This window comes from Malaya genurostris, chromosome 3, assembly GCF_030247185.1.
Source record: "Malaya genurostris strain Urasoe2022 chromosome 3, Malgen_1.1, whole genome shotgun sequence".
NCBI classification, from domain to species: Eukaryota; Metazoa; Arthropoda; class Insecta; order Diptera; family Culicidae; genus Malaya; species Malaya genurostris.
This window is the reverse complement of record NC_080572.1, coordinates 64484904-64501610: the sequence shown is the minus strand read 5'-3', so window position 1 is coordinate 64501610 and position 16707 is coordinate 64484904. Positions and strand designations below refer to the sequence as shown.

Sequence of the window (16707 nt, the reverse complement as noted above, 5' to 3'; positions counted from 1 at the left end):
GGGAAACTGTGAAAACTACTGGCACCGCGAAACGCGCCCTATGCTAGTAAAACCATAAATTTCCATCATAGTTCTCGTGGCACAGTCCACCGGAAGGACGTGGCTATCCCCCGAGAGAATAAAGGAATTGAAAAGAGCGCGGTATGGACGGCGATGGGTAGTGTTTTTTCCGGATCCGGAGGTTAGCTCGGGGAGTAAGGTTTAAATTAAAGTTGCTTACGTAGTTTTAATGCTGATTAATTTGTAATACAAATGAGATGGGAAACAACGGTTGCGAATCAGCTTTCACGAGCGTAATTTCGGTTGTTTGCTACTTCACCGGGTGAATATAATTTAATTTAAATGTTACCTGTTCGGAGGCCAGATACAGATCTTTCCTGAATGTAAGCCCCAGCACGTCCAAATCCTCGCGTCCATATCGAAATGCGGCCAGTACGTGGCCGAAAACTTTACGGTCTTTCACGTAATCGGGGTCTATCAGTACGACGCCATCTGGGCAGGAATAGAAATTCATAGTTCAGACAATTTGGTAACATGTTTTCACAAATCGGCTCACTAGGGTACTTACCTATAGGATCAACGTGCGTTATATGATCCACAAAGTCTCGCTTGCCCAGATAGACTGTTATTTTACCGTTGGAGGAGCTCTTTTTGAATACCCTGTAATGACAGTAGACATAGAATCTCATTAATTGAGAGCAGCCCACTCGAGTAAATAACAGTCATAGGAGACAAACGCATTCATGCCTCCACAAGTGTGAAACATAATTACACTCTGTCCTCAAGGATTGCTAATGATGGCACTTTAACATAGTGAGGGATAGTTCATTCATTCCTGCAGACGACTGGCAGAACAACCTATGTTTAACCTATCCAATGAATGCACATTACCGGAATAGGTTACCAATTATAACATGCAATCGATATAGACAATTAGTTCTGTGGGATTCGATTCATACTACCATTAGTACATATATGATGCTTTTGATAATTGAAGTGTGATTTTCTAATGACATACTCAGAAGGATCGATTTCTATCCATTTATGCAAGCATTTTCCAGTTTCGCGAGCTACAAAATCTTACACTTTAAATATTTGTTTTCAACATATTAGAAAAATAAGGTTTCGAGCATGTTACAGTGGAAAATTCGATACCTTCATTCACTACATATTTTTGGAATACAGTTTTCGGATTCAGCGGATCAAAGCTCGGTACTCTCTGAAGGAGCACGAGAAATTTCTGGTGCAGCCGGCTCGGGTTAAAACAAGAACCAAGCTGAAGTAGACCGCTCGTTGTTTGCAATTTGTGATTGACCGAATGAGTGAAAATGCACCAAGGAGTGTATCGAAAATAAGCTATCCACATACATTTGTGTTGTACGCATGTATTTGTGATGGTTTTTTATGATCAGATCACAGCATGTTTGGCTGTCAGCTTTCGTTTGTTTACTTATTTGTGCGGTTGAAATTCTGCGTTTTTAAAATATCACGTATTGAAAAGAAAGTGAAAATCAAGGTTCTGGGCACATGGCTAAGTGAGAAGGGTATTACTATGCGAAAATTGACGAAACGGTATGGAATTCATCATGCCAGTGTTAAAACCATCATTAATAAGTTTGGGGAACACTATTCTTTGGATGAGTTACCAGGAGAAGGTAGAAAACCCGGTTCTTCCAACCCGAAAATAGACCAGAAAGTGGTATCTCTATTCATGAAGAAAATTCCAATACGTGGTTTGGCAAAAAAACAGGAACGAGTGTCGGAATGACAAGCGTTTCAAGAGGCGAAATCACCTGAAGACCTACAAGAAGCAGGAAATCTCGAAACAAAGTGTAGAACAAAAGAAGCGAACAGCAACAAGGGCCCGGAAATTGTATTCGCGTCTTTTGCAGTGTCCGGATGCATGCGTTTTGATGGACGATGAGACTTATTTAAAGGAGGACTCAAAAACCCTTCAAGGTCCACAAAACTTTACTGTCGTTGTTGAGGATGTGAGCGATGTGAGCGATGCGGACAGGTCGATACAAGTGGAGAAATTCGGTCGAAAGGTGCTGATATGGCAAGCAATATGTACCTGTGGTTTGAAGTCAACCATTTTTTTTTAAATAAGCGAAACTATAAATGCAGAAATCTATCGATCTGAGTATCTCCAGAAGAGATTGCTGCCTTTATATAAGAAGCATAGTACACCTCCACTGTTTTGGCAGGATTTAGCGACGGCTCACTTTGCCAAAACTACGCTCAATTGGCTTGCCGAAAAGAGTATAAATTTCGTTGAGAAAAATATCAATCCATCAAATTGCCCTCAGCTTCGGTCCATCGAGCGTTACTGGGCAATCGTGAAGAGGGTCTTCAAGAAGACTGATAAGGCAGCTGGGAACATGCAGGAGTTCAAATAAATTTGGGCTCAATCGTCCAAAAAATGCGATGCAACACTTGTCCGGAACTTAATGAAGAGCGTTCGATCAAAAGTTCGAAAATTCGTGAAGAAATAATTTAAATTTCATCCGGTTTTCATTATGCTCAAGTTTAACCTCGTGCAATGAAGGAACAATTTTTAGTTTGAATAAAATATCGTTTTTATCATAATTTGAAAGAAAAACTTGTGCATAGCTTATTTTCGATACACTCCCTAAGAATCAGTGCTGTAAAACTTCATTCAATTCGATTGAAACCGAATGTGCACACATTGACGATCACACTACTGCAGTCAAGTCACATTCTTACACCCAGCATTCAGTTCTTCATTCGTTTCTCTTCCAATCGAAGCTCAGTTTGACCACTACCGATATTTAAATTTTCTTTACGTTTCGTCTTTGACTCGTCAGAGCAGAGCAGTTCAAATTGAACTGCCCAATGCAAAACTCGGCAGTTCAATTTGAACCGCTTAGCAGACGTAAAGTTTCTGTTATTTACATTATAGCTCTTGGGCTCCTGGAAATTTTTTCTGGCTACCTAAAGTTTCATTGATTCAAGGCTTCAGTCTTTTTCAAGGCTACCTGAATCACTAACAGTCTTTTTAAAGACTAACAATTAGTTAGCCTTTCGCAAGGCTATACAAAAAGTGAAATTCTAATATATCAGTATTTTTCAAGACTAAGAAATTAATCAGCCTTTTTTAAGGCTTGCTATTCAAAGAACTATTCTTCGAACTAATCAACTCGAACTTTATTAAGACTACCACGAAATCAGTCTTTATCAAGACTATTCAAAACTAGGAGTCTAATCGAAGACTAATCTAGCCTAGTTAATTTAATTTCAAATCTCATTCATCTCAAAAATACCTGTGTCCAACCGGAAAGGCAACAAGCCTAAGGCTAAAAATAATACAGTACGGAAGAAATCCCAATCCGTTATTTCAAATTTTTCTAACAATATTGACGATCTTATAGAATCGGAATGTAAAACTAAAAGACAACTGACAGACAGACAATGTAAATAACAGAAACTTTTGTAAATCCTATGCCGTCTAACAATATTTACGATATTCTTCCTGAATCTGATTGTGGCGACATAGGAGAAAATTCTTCGGAAATTCTCAAAATGGACGCTTGTCGTTCTGGGAAGAAACAACAATCCATGCCTCCAGTGACGGTGATGATTTCCGACTTTAAAGCATTCCGTACTGAGCTTTCTACTTTTCTCCCGGAAGTTAAAGTCTCATTTCAAATCGGACGAAGAAGAGAATGTCGAGTCTTGGTTGATGGATTGGAAGATTATGAACGTCTTATCCGATATTTGTCCGAGAAGCTTCATAAATTTTATTCATATGATATAAAATCAGACAGGCCCTTCCAGGCAGTCTTGAAAGGCTTATCAAATGATCAAAGTACTGATGAAATTGAAAATGAACTAAAATAATTGCTTGGTTTTGCCCCTTCCCAAGTAATACTTATGAAACAAAAAGCGAATGGTACTTCTAAACCACGCTCTGGAATTTCCCATGAACTTTACCTAATACACTTCAACCGAAGTGATGTGAACAATTTGAAAACTTTAGAACAAGTACGTTTAATTTCCGACATTAAAATTCATTTGGAACATTATAAACGGCATAATGGTATTGCAAACTTAACGCAATGTCGTTGTTGCCAAGGCTTCGGCCATGGAACCAAAAATTGTCATATGGATATACGGTGTTTGAATTGCGCTAAATCGCATTCGAAAGACGTTTGTCCAATGAATGAAACCACTGATAAATTTTCATGTTCAAATTGCGATGGAAATCATAAATCCAATTATTTGAAATGTTCTGTCAGGGAAAAAAATTTAAACGGTCGTTCGCTTAGACAACAAGTCAAATCAACGACCTTGAATTTACAGAACAGACCTGAAAATCAAAAAAACCGTTACAAATGCTGCGCCTAATTCTTCTACGGCACTTATTTTTTCGAATTTAAAACAAAAAACAGGTACGCCTTCCAATTCGTCTTCTAACGAAAACAATTTATTGATAGGTAGATCGACCTTGTCATCATCTTCTTCTAATGACAGTTACACTGTCATTCTAATGAAAACTACCACTTAATTCTTCTAATGTAAATAAGCAAAACACAGGAACGCCTTGCAGTTCATCTTCTAACGAAAACAATTTATTAATAGGTAGATCGGCCAAATCACCTTCTTCTAATGGCAGTTCTAATGGCAGTCTACCTACAAATATTCCTTCAATACCATTCGCTTCTTTAAATGAAGTCGATTTAGGTGATATAACTGAAAATAAAATGATCTACCTACAAGATCAACTTTTTCAAATGATCATCGACTTCATCACTTTTTGAAGCATTCAAATCGGATGGCAATTTGCAAATAATATTATAATGAATTTAAAATTTAACAGTGATGTTAAATAATTATTTGAATATTTTAAATTGGAATGCTCCATCTTTAAAATCGAGTGAAGATGAATTTTATAATTTTCTCAAAGTTCACAAAATTCATATTGCCATTGTGACAGAAACTTTTCTTACACCAAATGTCAAATTTAAAAATAATAATCAACATTATGTGGTTCGTCGATTTGACAGGTTCACTGGAATGAGTGATGGAGTTGCCATTTTTGTCCAACGGCAAATTAAACATCGAATTTTACATTCTTTCAATACTAAAGTTATTGAAAGCTTGGGAATCGAAGTTGAAACCATTCATGGAATTTATTTCATCGCTGGAGCATATTTGCCATTCCAATGCACCGGCGAACAATTAAATTTCTTTAAAGGCGATTTGCAAAAACTCACAAGACATCGACGGAAATTTTTCGTAATAGGGGACTTAAATGCTAAGCATGTCCAGTGGAATTGTAGGCAAAATAACAGCAATGGCAAAATACTTCATAATCAACTCTCAGCTGGTTACTTCACAGTTCTTCATCCCAGTAATCCGACTTGTTTCTCTTCCGTGAAAAGCCCGTCTACAATTGATCTGGTTCTAACAGATCAAAGTCACATTTGTAGTGAACCGATTACACATGCTGACTTTGACTCAGATCATCTTCCTGTAACATTCAGACTTTCCAACGAAGCTATAATTAATCCAATTAGTTCTATATTCAACTATCATAGAGCTAATTGGTTGGATTACAGATCTCACATTGAAAATTCTAAGACTCATGAAACTATTTTAGAAAATTCTGCGGATATCGACACAGCAATTGATAATTTGAATCATTACATTATCGAAGCTAGAAATCTTTCAGTTCCCAAAGCTCAAACTAAATTAAATTCTCCTATCATCAATGACAATCTTCAACTGCTCATTCGGTTGAAGAATGTTCGTCGACGACAATATCAACGTTCTCGTGATCCTGCTATGAAAAACATAGTTAAGGATTTACAAAAAGAAATTAAACATAGATTTACTCTTTTGCGAAATGAAAATTTCGCTAAAGAAGTTGAACAAATTAAACCATATTCTAAACCCTTCTGGAAACTTTCTAAGGTTATTAAGAAACCTCAGAAACCAATTCCTGCTCTCAAGGAAGGAAATCAAATACTTCTTACAAATGGCGAAAAAGCTCAAAAACTTGCTCAGCAGTTCGAGAGTGTCCACAATTTTAATTTGAACGTTGTGAGTCCTATTGAAAATGAAGTCTTACTGAAATATGATCATATTTCAACTCAAGTGTTATTACAAGATGACTTTATTGAGACGAATTTTGATGAAATTAAGTCAATCATTAGAAAACTTCAAAACATGAAGGCTCCAGGTAATGATGGAATTTTTAATATTCTTATTAAAAATCTTCCCGATGTTGCCTTGAGACTCCTGGTTAAAATGTTCAACAAGTGTTTTTCATTAGCTTACTTCCCAAAAAGATGGAAAAACGCTAAAGTAATTCCTATCCTCAAACCTGATAAAAACCCAGCAGAAACATCAAGTTATCGACCAATTAGCTTACTTTCTTCTATCAGTAAACTTTTTGAAAAAAATATCTTGCTGAGAATGATGTTTCATATAAATGAGAATTCAATTTTTTTACCAAAGCAGTTTGGATTTCGTCATGAACATTCATCCACTCATCAACTTGCCAGAGTAACGAACATGATAAAAGCAAATAAATCTTCTTGACATGGTCTGATCAAGCTAAATACTTAGGTTCAACGTATGACAAAAAACTCACTTTCAAGGATCACATTGAAGGAATCCAGGCAAAGTGTAATAAATATATTAAATGTTTATATCCGCTTATAAACATAAATTCTAAGCTCTGTCTAAAAAAAAAATTGTTAATTTACAAACAAATTTTCAGACCAGCCATGCTTTATGCAGTACCAATTTGGTCAAGTTGTTTTTCCACCAGGAAGAAAACGCTTCAAAGGATTCAGAATAAAATTCTGAAAATGAATTTGAAGCGTCCTTCCTGGTTTAGTACAAATGAGTTAAACAGACTCACAAATATAGAACCATTGGATGTAATGTCACATAATATTATAAGCAAATTCCGACAAAAATCAATGCAATCTTCAATTGAATCGATTCGCTCTCTGTATTAGTTAGTAAGTTAGTATATAAGTTTCTTTTTCCCATTACACAATACAAGTAGGTTTAAAATTTTCCCTACACAAAAAACTCAGAATTGCGGAAGCAAATGATGCCCTCGTGGTAATAACCAAAACATGTATCCAATAGGGCTGAAAAGTTACCACTTGTGGCTGAACACCCAATTTAAATCTTAATAATTCAATTTTAACGCATATTCAAATAAATAGTTATTTGATAAAAAAATAAACGTTTTCGTTCGGAACATTAGAAAAGACGTGGTACTTCGGTGCAAATAGAAAGTGTTCTGTAAATAGTTTTGCATTAGGCAGTTCAATTTGAACTGCCAAGTTTTGCATTAGGCAGTTCAATTTGAACTGCTCTGCACTGACGAGTCAAAGACGAAACGTAAAGAAAATTTAAAAAGGTTATGTGTCCTAAGCATAAACGGGATAACTCCTAAATGACACTACCGTCAGTTGATCTCTTGGAATAAAATATCTCTTACAATTGAATGAAAGAGCGGCCCTCAAATGAGGTTCACACTCTCATTGAACATAACTCAAAATTGAGTGACATACCACTCAAATTCATAAGGAGTGCACGTACTCTAAACTTAAGTTACCACCTACAGTCTGTTACATAAGAGCGTGGTAAAGCGGAATGGTGTGAGATTATAGTTTTTAACACAGAGGGCATTAATGTCCTTCATGCAATGCGAGAATAAATTAGCTGACTATTGTTCAGAATTCGATCTTAGCATTTTTCCAAAATGAGTACCGCGTACGCTTCGCGATTCGAAGCAGTTTTTTGTGCTCGCACCCGTAAGGTCCCAAAATGATCCAAGCTGCCGCGGCGAATTACATGCAAAAACCGAAACAGTTTGTGAGTAAGTGGGTGAATCGTTTTAAAGAAGTGAACAATATCGACGACTTCTGTCTTTGTATTGTCGCGGTTCTGTCTTTGTATTGTTGGGAAAAGACGAAAATGTGATTTTTAACCTGTTTTTGAAGAATCTGGCATCAACTTTGCGCGAAGGTGAGAACGTTTGGTCTTTGACGAATAAAGATGAAGCTTGAGAAGAACCGACCACACAGTATGAAGCAGATTGTTCGTCGAATTAACAAAATTTGGAGGTCATTTCAGAAGAATCTCGCTCAAAGTATGCCTCGAAGGTGTCAAGTCATTATTACCGCTGAAGGGGATGGGACTTGTTATTTATGTATTTGCATGTAAGTTTTTGATCTAGTAACACAATATTCAAAAGTATTTCCGTGTTGAGACTTTTCATTTTCTCAAAACAGTGACCACGTACAAGACTGTATCTCCTCATTTTTAAGTAAAGGACGAAGTTGGCAAAATCTGAGTTTCTTGAACTCAAAATAAAGAAATTCTTTCCGTTTCCCTTTGACCGGTTTGGAGTCAAAATTGATCGATTTTGATATTATTATGTTGGACTTCTCACTTAGCACAATTAAAACCACAAAATTTCTATTGAAATCATCTATAATTGATGATTCATGGTTTTGATAACCGGATCTAGAAACGGCAATGAAAAGCTACATATTCATCATTTATGGGTTAGCCTATGTTTGTGCTTAGGGCACATAACCGTTTTTACTGTTCTTTACGTTTCGTCTTCGACTCGTCAGTGCACTGACGAGTTTGCTCTGTTTTGCAAATAGCATTAACTTTACGTCTGCTTAGCGGTTCAAGTTGAACTGTTTAAGTTTGCAATAAGCAGTTCAATTTGAACTGCTCTGCACTGACGAGTCTAAGACGAAACGTAAAGAACAGTACGTATTCATGCATTCTTAAGTTCGATAAGAATATTCCGAGAATAAAAAAGGCACTGAACTGCAAAAAGTATTTGTTTCACTCAAATGTTGCAAAACTCAACGCTTACTCTGATGTAGGAATAAAACTCATGGCCTGAGTAAATTTTACTCAAATCCATACTCAAATTTTGACATATTGTTCCAGTTTATAAATTTGAGTAATCACAATTCAAACCATGAGCATGTAAACATTCGAATTGGCTCAAGATAATGGATGAAAGTTACCTTTCATCAGTCATGATAACAGAAGTATCACTTACAAAATAAACATAAATCAATTGCTACCTCTTTCAGTTTTCATTTTTCATACTTTGGAACACATCTCAATACATTCCAAACAGTCGAAAATTATCGATTCAAGCTTGCTGATGATAATCGAAAACTCAAATGAGAACCGCCACCCTCTATTTATAATTCTGGTCGGAAAGAGTTTTGGTTCTCGAGTTGATATCCATGCCTATTGAGTCTAACTTGCTCACTACCAACAGTGAAGACAATGAATAAACTACATGGCACTTGAAACTGAGCAAGCAAAACTTCAAGTGACTAGGTACGGTTATTCAATTGACGATGAATTCTGGGAGCTGCATTTCTAAATTTTTCACCAGCGAGCATTCTTTTGAGGTCTGAGAACAGGAAAAAGTCACTGGGGGCCAAATCTGGAGAATACGGTGGATGAGGGAGCAGTTCGAAGCCCAATTCGTTCAATTTCAGCATGGTTTTCATCGACTTGTGACACGGTGCATTGTCTTGATGAAACAAAACTTTTTTCTTCTTCAAATGAGGCCGTTTTTTTTAAATTTCGTCCTTCAAACGCTCTAATAACGCTATATAATAGTCACTGTTGATGGTTTTTCCCTTTTCAAGGTAGTCGATGAAAATTGTACCATACGAATCCCAAAATACAGACGCCATAACCTTACCGGCCGATTGTTGAGTCTTTCCACGCTTTGGGTTCGGTTCATCGCGTGCAGTCCACTCAGCTGACTGTCGATTGGACTCCGGAGTGAAGTGATGGAGCCATGTTTCGTCCATTGTTATATATCGACGAAAAAATCGGTTTTATTTCGATATAACAGCTCCAAACACTGCTCAGAATCATCAATTCGTTGTTGTTTTTGATCGATTGTGAGCTCACGCGGCACCCATTTTGCACAAAGCTTTCTCATATCCAAATATTCGTGAATAATATGTTCAACACGTTCCTTTGATATCTTTAGGGTGTCAGCTATCTCGATCAACTTCACTTTACGGTCATTGAAAATCATTTTGTGAATTTTTTTCACGTTTTCATCGGTAACAGCCTCTTTTGGACGTCCACTGCGTTCATCGTCTTCGGTGCTCATATGACCAGTACGAAATTTTGCAAACCACTTACGAATTGTTGCTTCGCCCGGTGCAGAGTCTGGATAACACTCATCAAGCCATTTTTTGGTATCGCCGGCACTTTTTTTCATCAAAAAGTAGTGTTTCATCAACACACGAAATTTCTTTTTTTCCATTTTTTTCACAATAACAAAAGTAGCTTCACTCAAAATGCAATATCTCACAATCTAATAATCAGACAGCTGTCAAATTTATACACGTATCTTTTGAAGGTTGGTACTAACTGAAAATGGTATGGATTTAATTCTAGTGGCGCCCTCTCATAGCAACAATACGAACTTTTCAGCCGATCTGTTAAATTGTGTTTTCTGGAAGCTTAGAAAATCATCTCTATTTTTGCCTTTCTCATATTAAAATGATATGCAATCTCTGTAAAAACCGACTTCAATGTAAGAATCATGTAGGGTCTAAACGATGAAAAAAATCATCATTTCTGCGATTTTTTTTCCAGAATTATTGTTCAATAAAATAAATTCAAATGTTTTGCATGATAAGAAGCATAATTCGAACAACATTTTGTAATTTTTTCGGGGAAAAATATTGAAAAATAAGTCGGTGAAGAGGTATTTTCGAGAACGCTTCTTAAAAATCATGATTTGAGGTATCCACTATATCTCAGCGCAGACTAATCAGAAGTGAACAAACGAACGCAGCATAGTTAGAGTAGAAGTTTTTCTAGAGCCCAACGTTTCTGTATCATTTTTTTTTAATTTTTTTTAATTTTTGGTGGTTGTTCAAAGTGAAAAACACGATTTTGCACGAAAAAATCCGCCATTTTGAAGATGTTAAACCTCCCCAAAGTAACAAAAAACGAAAAGGAAAACGTTGGGGTCTGGTTTTTTATATGTAGAAAGTGTGTGAAAAATTTGAAAAAAAAAATGGTGCAGTAGTTTTTGAATGACGATGGACACGGACTTTCAAAACCTGCTTTCAAGGAAACGCGTTTCAAGGTTTTTGTCTATAAAATCAATGGAAACAATTAATTACTCCAGGGAGCCCGTAGGGTCTAACATTTTCAAAAAATCTTTTTTTTTTCTTCTATAATTTATTAAAACGAAACATTTCAAGAATGTTTTGTCAAGTTTTGAAGTCAATCAAAGTAGAAATCTTGGACCTGTGCGCCGAGCTCTTGCTTCTTCGTAGAATGAGATAGCCATAGATAAAGGTCTATAACTTCCAGAGTTTCGTTCCAATAGGCTTGAAAATTTCACAGAATATTCTTCAAATGCTTTACTATAAGAAAATATAAAGAAAATAATAAAAGATTTTTCAAAAGTGTTAGACCCTACCCGCCCCTTAATTGGAACGAAAATATGATTAACAGTGCGATCTGAAAAATCAACCAATCGAATCAAATTACGCTTTGTTTAAACCCCAGACGTGCACTTTTACGATGTAAGCTAACTCACAGGATCGCCAAACATTGACATAGCCGATGCCGATACTGGCTATATTTCATCCTTAGCATGCTTTCTCGCTACGATGTGATTACCGACCGAAGCGCCATCGATGATATCGGAATCCCCAATCTTGCCCAAAACATCGCTCAACAGTATTAAGAATGCTATCCATCTTTATAAGTATTATGATTCGCTTCGACGGAGACAAAGACGGAACGGGTCGGTTCCACCCTCTCCCTGTCAAGAGCTTAGCGAAACGAAAGCGTGAACACTTGGAACTCGTTTTACGAGGCTATAGTTTCTATACCTTTTCATTTACGCGAGTGTTTGCACGCGGATTTAAGATACAGAGTATTTTTTCCCAGGAAGTGCACAAAACACACAGGAATAAACTACACTGCAAAATAGGGAAAAAATTATTGGCTTTGCGTTTATCCTTTTTTCCCATTCATCGTTTTCCTCAAGTCGCAGCCGTGTTCCACAAGAAACGTCCAGCTGGTGTTGTATATTAACACACAAAACCACACACATAAATCGCCAAACGTCAAAATATATTTACTGATCGATGAGGAGGGAACGATTTGGCACTGAATCATATTGTTATCGAGGATTCTGTTTATATTGTACACCGCTCTCTGGAGAGGTTATATAGACAATGGCAAGCTCGATAAAGGAACGAGGATAATCACTTTGGAAGATAATATTATTAGCTAAAGTAGTAATATCAGGATATGTCGTTTGAGAATGCATCCATATATTCAATTATTTGAGATCTTTTCGATCTACTAAAAATTTAACCTTAGTTTGAAGAAGATTTTATTAAAGCTGTTATTCTAATTAGAACAAAATCTTGACTCAAATTCAGTACATCGTTACCGAACGAACCGATTTCATCTATACCGGTTCTCAGCTCTCGGTTCCGGAAGTACGGAAATAGTAATCGAAAACTCTAAAACGGAACTCTCTTCATTTTCTCAGAATCAGTTAAGTCGATTCATACAAACTTAGACTCAAATAAAGGAGTCAACAAATATTAAAATAGACTTCTGTTCGGATCTCACTTCCAGTTCCGAAACTGTAGTGTGAGATGGGTTTGAAATTTTAAACCGTCATTGAGCAATTCCAGGAATGAGTAGACGAAAAAGTGACAAAATCAGAATCGACCTTCTCCGATTTGTATGAAACTTTGCACATGGCTACAGTATGGCAAACCATAAGTTTTGAACTGATGGAGAGGTCAATCCGACTCACGACTGATTTTTAAAAAGGGCGTATGTATTTTTGCATTTCACAAAAATTGCCTTCTTCAAATCGTTGTAACTCGGAAACCGTTAGTTGTACAAAAATGGCGTTCAGGAAGAAGTTGTAGGGAATCGATTAGGCACTCTATAAAAACATACACTGAAAAAAAAATTTTTTCTCAATAATTACAAAATAACCTGAAAAAGTTAGATAAAAAAAATCAGGGTTTCGATTTTTTTTGATAATTTTTATTTTAAAGCTTTTATTAAAACCTACAGATTGATGGCTATCCCATCCGTGCCTTATGAAAAATGAAGAAGTTACAGCTAAAACAATTTACAGATATTTTCGAAATTTCAAGTTCTCGTTGAAAGATAATCATCTAAAAAGTAGAACTAACGTAACTACGTCAAAACGAATAAACACATGTAGAATCAAAGAGGTGTGTTTACAACCAACGAACGTACCGGCGAATTGCTTACCTAAATTCTACCTGTTTCACATAAAAATAGCTATGCATCGTAGAGCAGATATCAGTTTATAACAAATCTCTTTCGAAACAGTTACAATACTACAATATGGTTTTCTCAAAGTGTTGTAAACCTTTTCCTGGTTTTGTGTGTTCCGGAAAATTTTTCCAATTAACAGAAACCATAATTGGAAAATTAGAAGCTCAAAAGTGCAAGGTTAAATTGAACACCACGTTAAGCATTTGTGATCGCTGTCGTAGGGGGGGTTATAAGGAAAGTCATACGTCGAAAACAGAAGGGCAGTCAACAACGGAACCACGACCATCCACATCGCAATACGATTTAGAGGAAGTACCTTCAGCAGCTTCAATCAACTCAGCATCTTTTGAAGCATTAGTCGCGGCGGAGTATTCAAGAGCACACAACATTGAACTCTTCAACAAGGGCATCGCAGGAATCAACGTGTCTCCGATATCAACGAAAAAAACACGGAGTGTTAATTATCATCGAGAAAAATATTTGGATATTTCAAGAGGTATAAAAAAGCAAATATTCGGGTTCCCGGCGGATGAAGAAGATCCAGAATTACTCGAAACGAAAGCAGCAGAGTTGGATGAAGTGATTACTAAAATGATAGAGCAGTTTGCTAAGCCTGATTGTACTAGAAATGAAAAAGTGCGTTTGTTGTCAGTCTTGCCAAACTCGTGGTCAAAGGAGAAAATAGCCACCCAATTCAAGGCGAACAAATACATTGTGTCGGAGGCAAGAGAATCAACGGACGAAAAAAAAGCCAAGAAACAAACGGGACGCAGCAGGAACGAAACGATAGAAAACGAGGTGCTTCAATATTTCAGCAGAGTAATGCCGGGATCAAGAGATTGCGTCACAGTCAAAATGAATGGTAAGTGTGAACGCAAACAAAAACGATTACTTTATTCATCATTGAAAGAAATAAACATATGTGTTTGCACAATCCATGAGAATGTTTTATTAATGATTCATGCTGATGAAAAATATTTCAAGTATGATGATGAGAATTATTACTTAAAAAAGCTATTATGTGACTCATCAAAAAGATCCTGCTACCTCCGTGAATGCAAAAGTTGTCCAGCGACACAAGATTTGAACAATGGGTTTCTACTGACAGATGTGATCTAGAGAAATTTGTCAAACCAGTAGAAGAATTTGCAGCATATTTTTGCGAAAAATTTAGAAAAACTTGTGACTCATGATTTTATTAAAAATCAGCAATCTGATTTTTTTAAAAAGGCAAATCTAATTTAAAGACAGGAGAAATTGTAATTATTTGTGAGATTTCAGAAAATTTTTCATTTGGGCTTCAGGATGCTGTTCAAAGCCACTATTGTCTGACGGAGCTGCCTCGCAGTACAAAAGCAGAAACAATTTTGCAAGTCTCTGTAAATTTGCATCAATGTATAACATTGATGCTGAGTAGCATTTTTTTTGCAACTTCTCATGATGCACTCGGGGGTAATTTAAAGCGAATGGCACGATGTGAAAGCTTGGCTAAACTACATGAACATCCAATCACAACTGCAAAACAATTATATGAATGGGCAGAGCAGAGACGTCCAGATGCATTCACGACCATGTCTTTTTGTTACGTGTCACAAGAAGAATATGAACGGGGTGTGACCGAGTGGAGTAGTGTTTATAAGGATAAGGATAAAAAAGGCACCCAGAAATACCATTCTTTCGTTTCGATTTCAGAAACCACAATCTTCACAAGACTGTATTCGAATGACGATGCACGTAGTACTCATACAATTTTCAAAAACTTAAAACCTTAAATATAATTACGAATTATATATATATATATATATATATATATATATATATATATATATATATATATATATATATATATATATATATATATATATATATATATATATATATATATATATATATATATATATATATATAAAATGGTGTTATAATTAAATATCCAAGTATACCAAGAACAGCTACCTTTAGAAGAAAGGATATCTTAAACAAATTTATTGCCTTTAACCAGTAGAATAATATTCTGCTGTTTAAATGATTATCTTTTAACGAGAACTTGAAATTTCGAATATATCTGTAAATTGTTTAAGCTGTAACTTCTTCATTTTTCAAAAGGCACGGATGGGATAGCCAACAATCTGTAGGTTTTAATAACAGCTTTAAAATAAAAATTATCATAAAAAAAATTAAAACCCTCATTTTTTTGTTTAACTTTTTCGGATTATTTTGTAATTATTGAGAAAAATAATCAAATTTTTTTTTCAGTGTATATTTTTTTTGAGTGCCCAATCGATTCCCTACAACTTTTTCCTGAACGCCCTTCTTGTACAATCAACGGTTTTAAAAATCAGTCGTGAGTCGGAATGACCTCTCCATCAGTTCAGAACTTATGGTTTGCCATATTGAAGCCATGTGCAAAGTTCCATACAAATCGGAGAAGGTCGTGGTAAACCAAGGCAGTTTTATGTTACGTGTGTGCAAATTTATTACCAGATAGTTTCCATGATCCCATGAATCGTGAAAAATTGTTTTAACCTAAAGCAAAGTCTTGGCATTACATTCCTTTTAAGTTCAAGTCTGCTTAACATTCCTGAAGCAGAATCAATGTGACCGTATTACGTAGAAAAACTCAGTGATCCAAGTACATACAATGGAAATGGCGGTACTAGTTCGTTAAACCGTTTTACCCCAATTAATTTCATAGTTAAACTTTCTCATTAGTTAAACTTTCTTCTGCAATCCGAAAGAAGGCTGATTGCGGTTGATTGAAATGGTTTGATATTACCAAGAAAACTCTGAAAAGTAGATTACAAATAGATTCATTGACCGCACGAATCATGTTATACCGCTTTACTCCAATTTATCCTATGGAACATTGGGGATAGAACGGTATATCACGATTCGTCCGGTTATTGAATCTATTTCTAATCTACTTATTAGGTCTTTCTACGTAATATCAGTCGATTTTAATCAACCGCATTAAGGTTTTTTTCTGAGTGCGATAGAAAGATTATCCAAAGATACGATTTGTGAAATGAGTTGGGTTAAAACGGTTTAAAAGGACTTGAAAACCCCTTTTTCCATTAGATTGCTGAAGTTTATACTTCCGGATTGTAGATTGAATTTCAACTGAATATTACGAGAAAAAAATGGGGTATAACAGTAATTAAAACTATATATGCAAGCGATTTGTTAGACTTTTTTACATTCTATCGGGTCTCCTGCATAGGGTTTTATGTTATATAGTTAAACTTGAATACAATCCAGTACAAGAAGGGAACTTGGGGTAAAATGAACATGATAGCGTTTCGTGCGGTTCTTCTTAATACGTGGAATCGATTTTACTGACCATTTTACAAAAAGAAA

The 16707-nt window shown here is 35.8% G+C and overlaps 1 protein-coding gene across 8 annotated transcripts in view; it reads right to left on the bottom strand.

Moving 5' to 3' along the window:
* The window catches only part of LOC131436917 (beta-arrestin-1), a 249149-nt gene that overhangs the window by 82750 nt on the left and 149692 nt on the right, over positions 1–16707 (bottom strand). For all 8 annotated transcript variants that reach the window (XM_058605909.1, XM_058605900.1, XM_058605908.1 and 5 more), the window contains exons 3-4: positions 569–660; positions 350–492 (exon numbers count right to left, since the gene is read on the bottom strand). In XM_058605909.1, coding sequence (XP_058461892.1) covers positions 350–492; positions 569–660 — 235 coding nt within the window. The remainder of the gene's footprint in view (positions 1–349; positions 493–568; positions 661–16707) is intronic.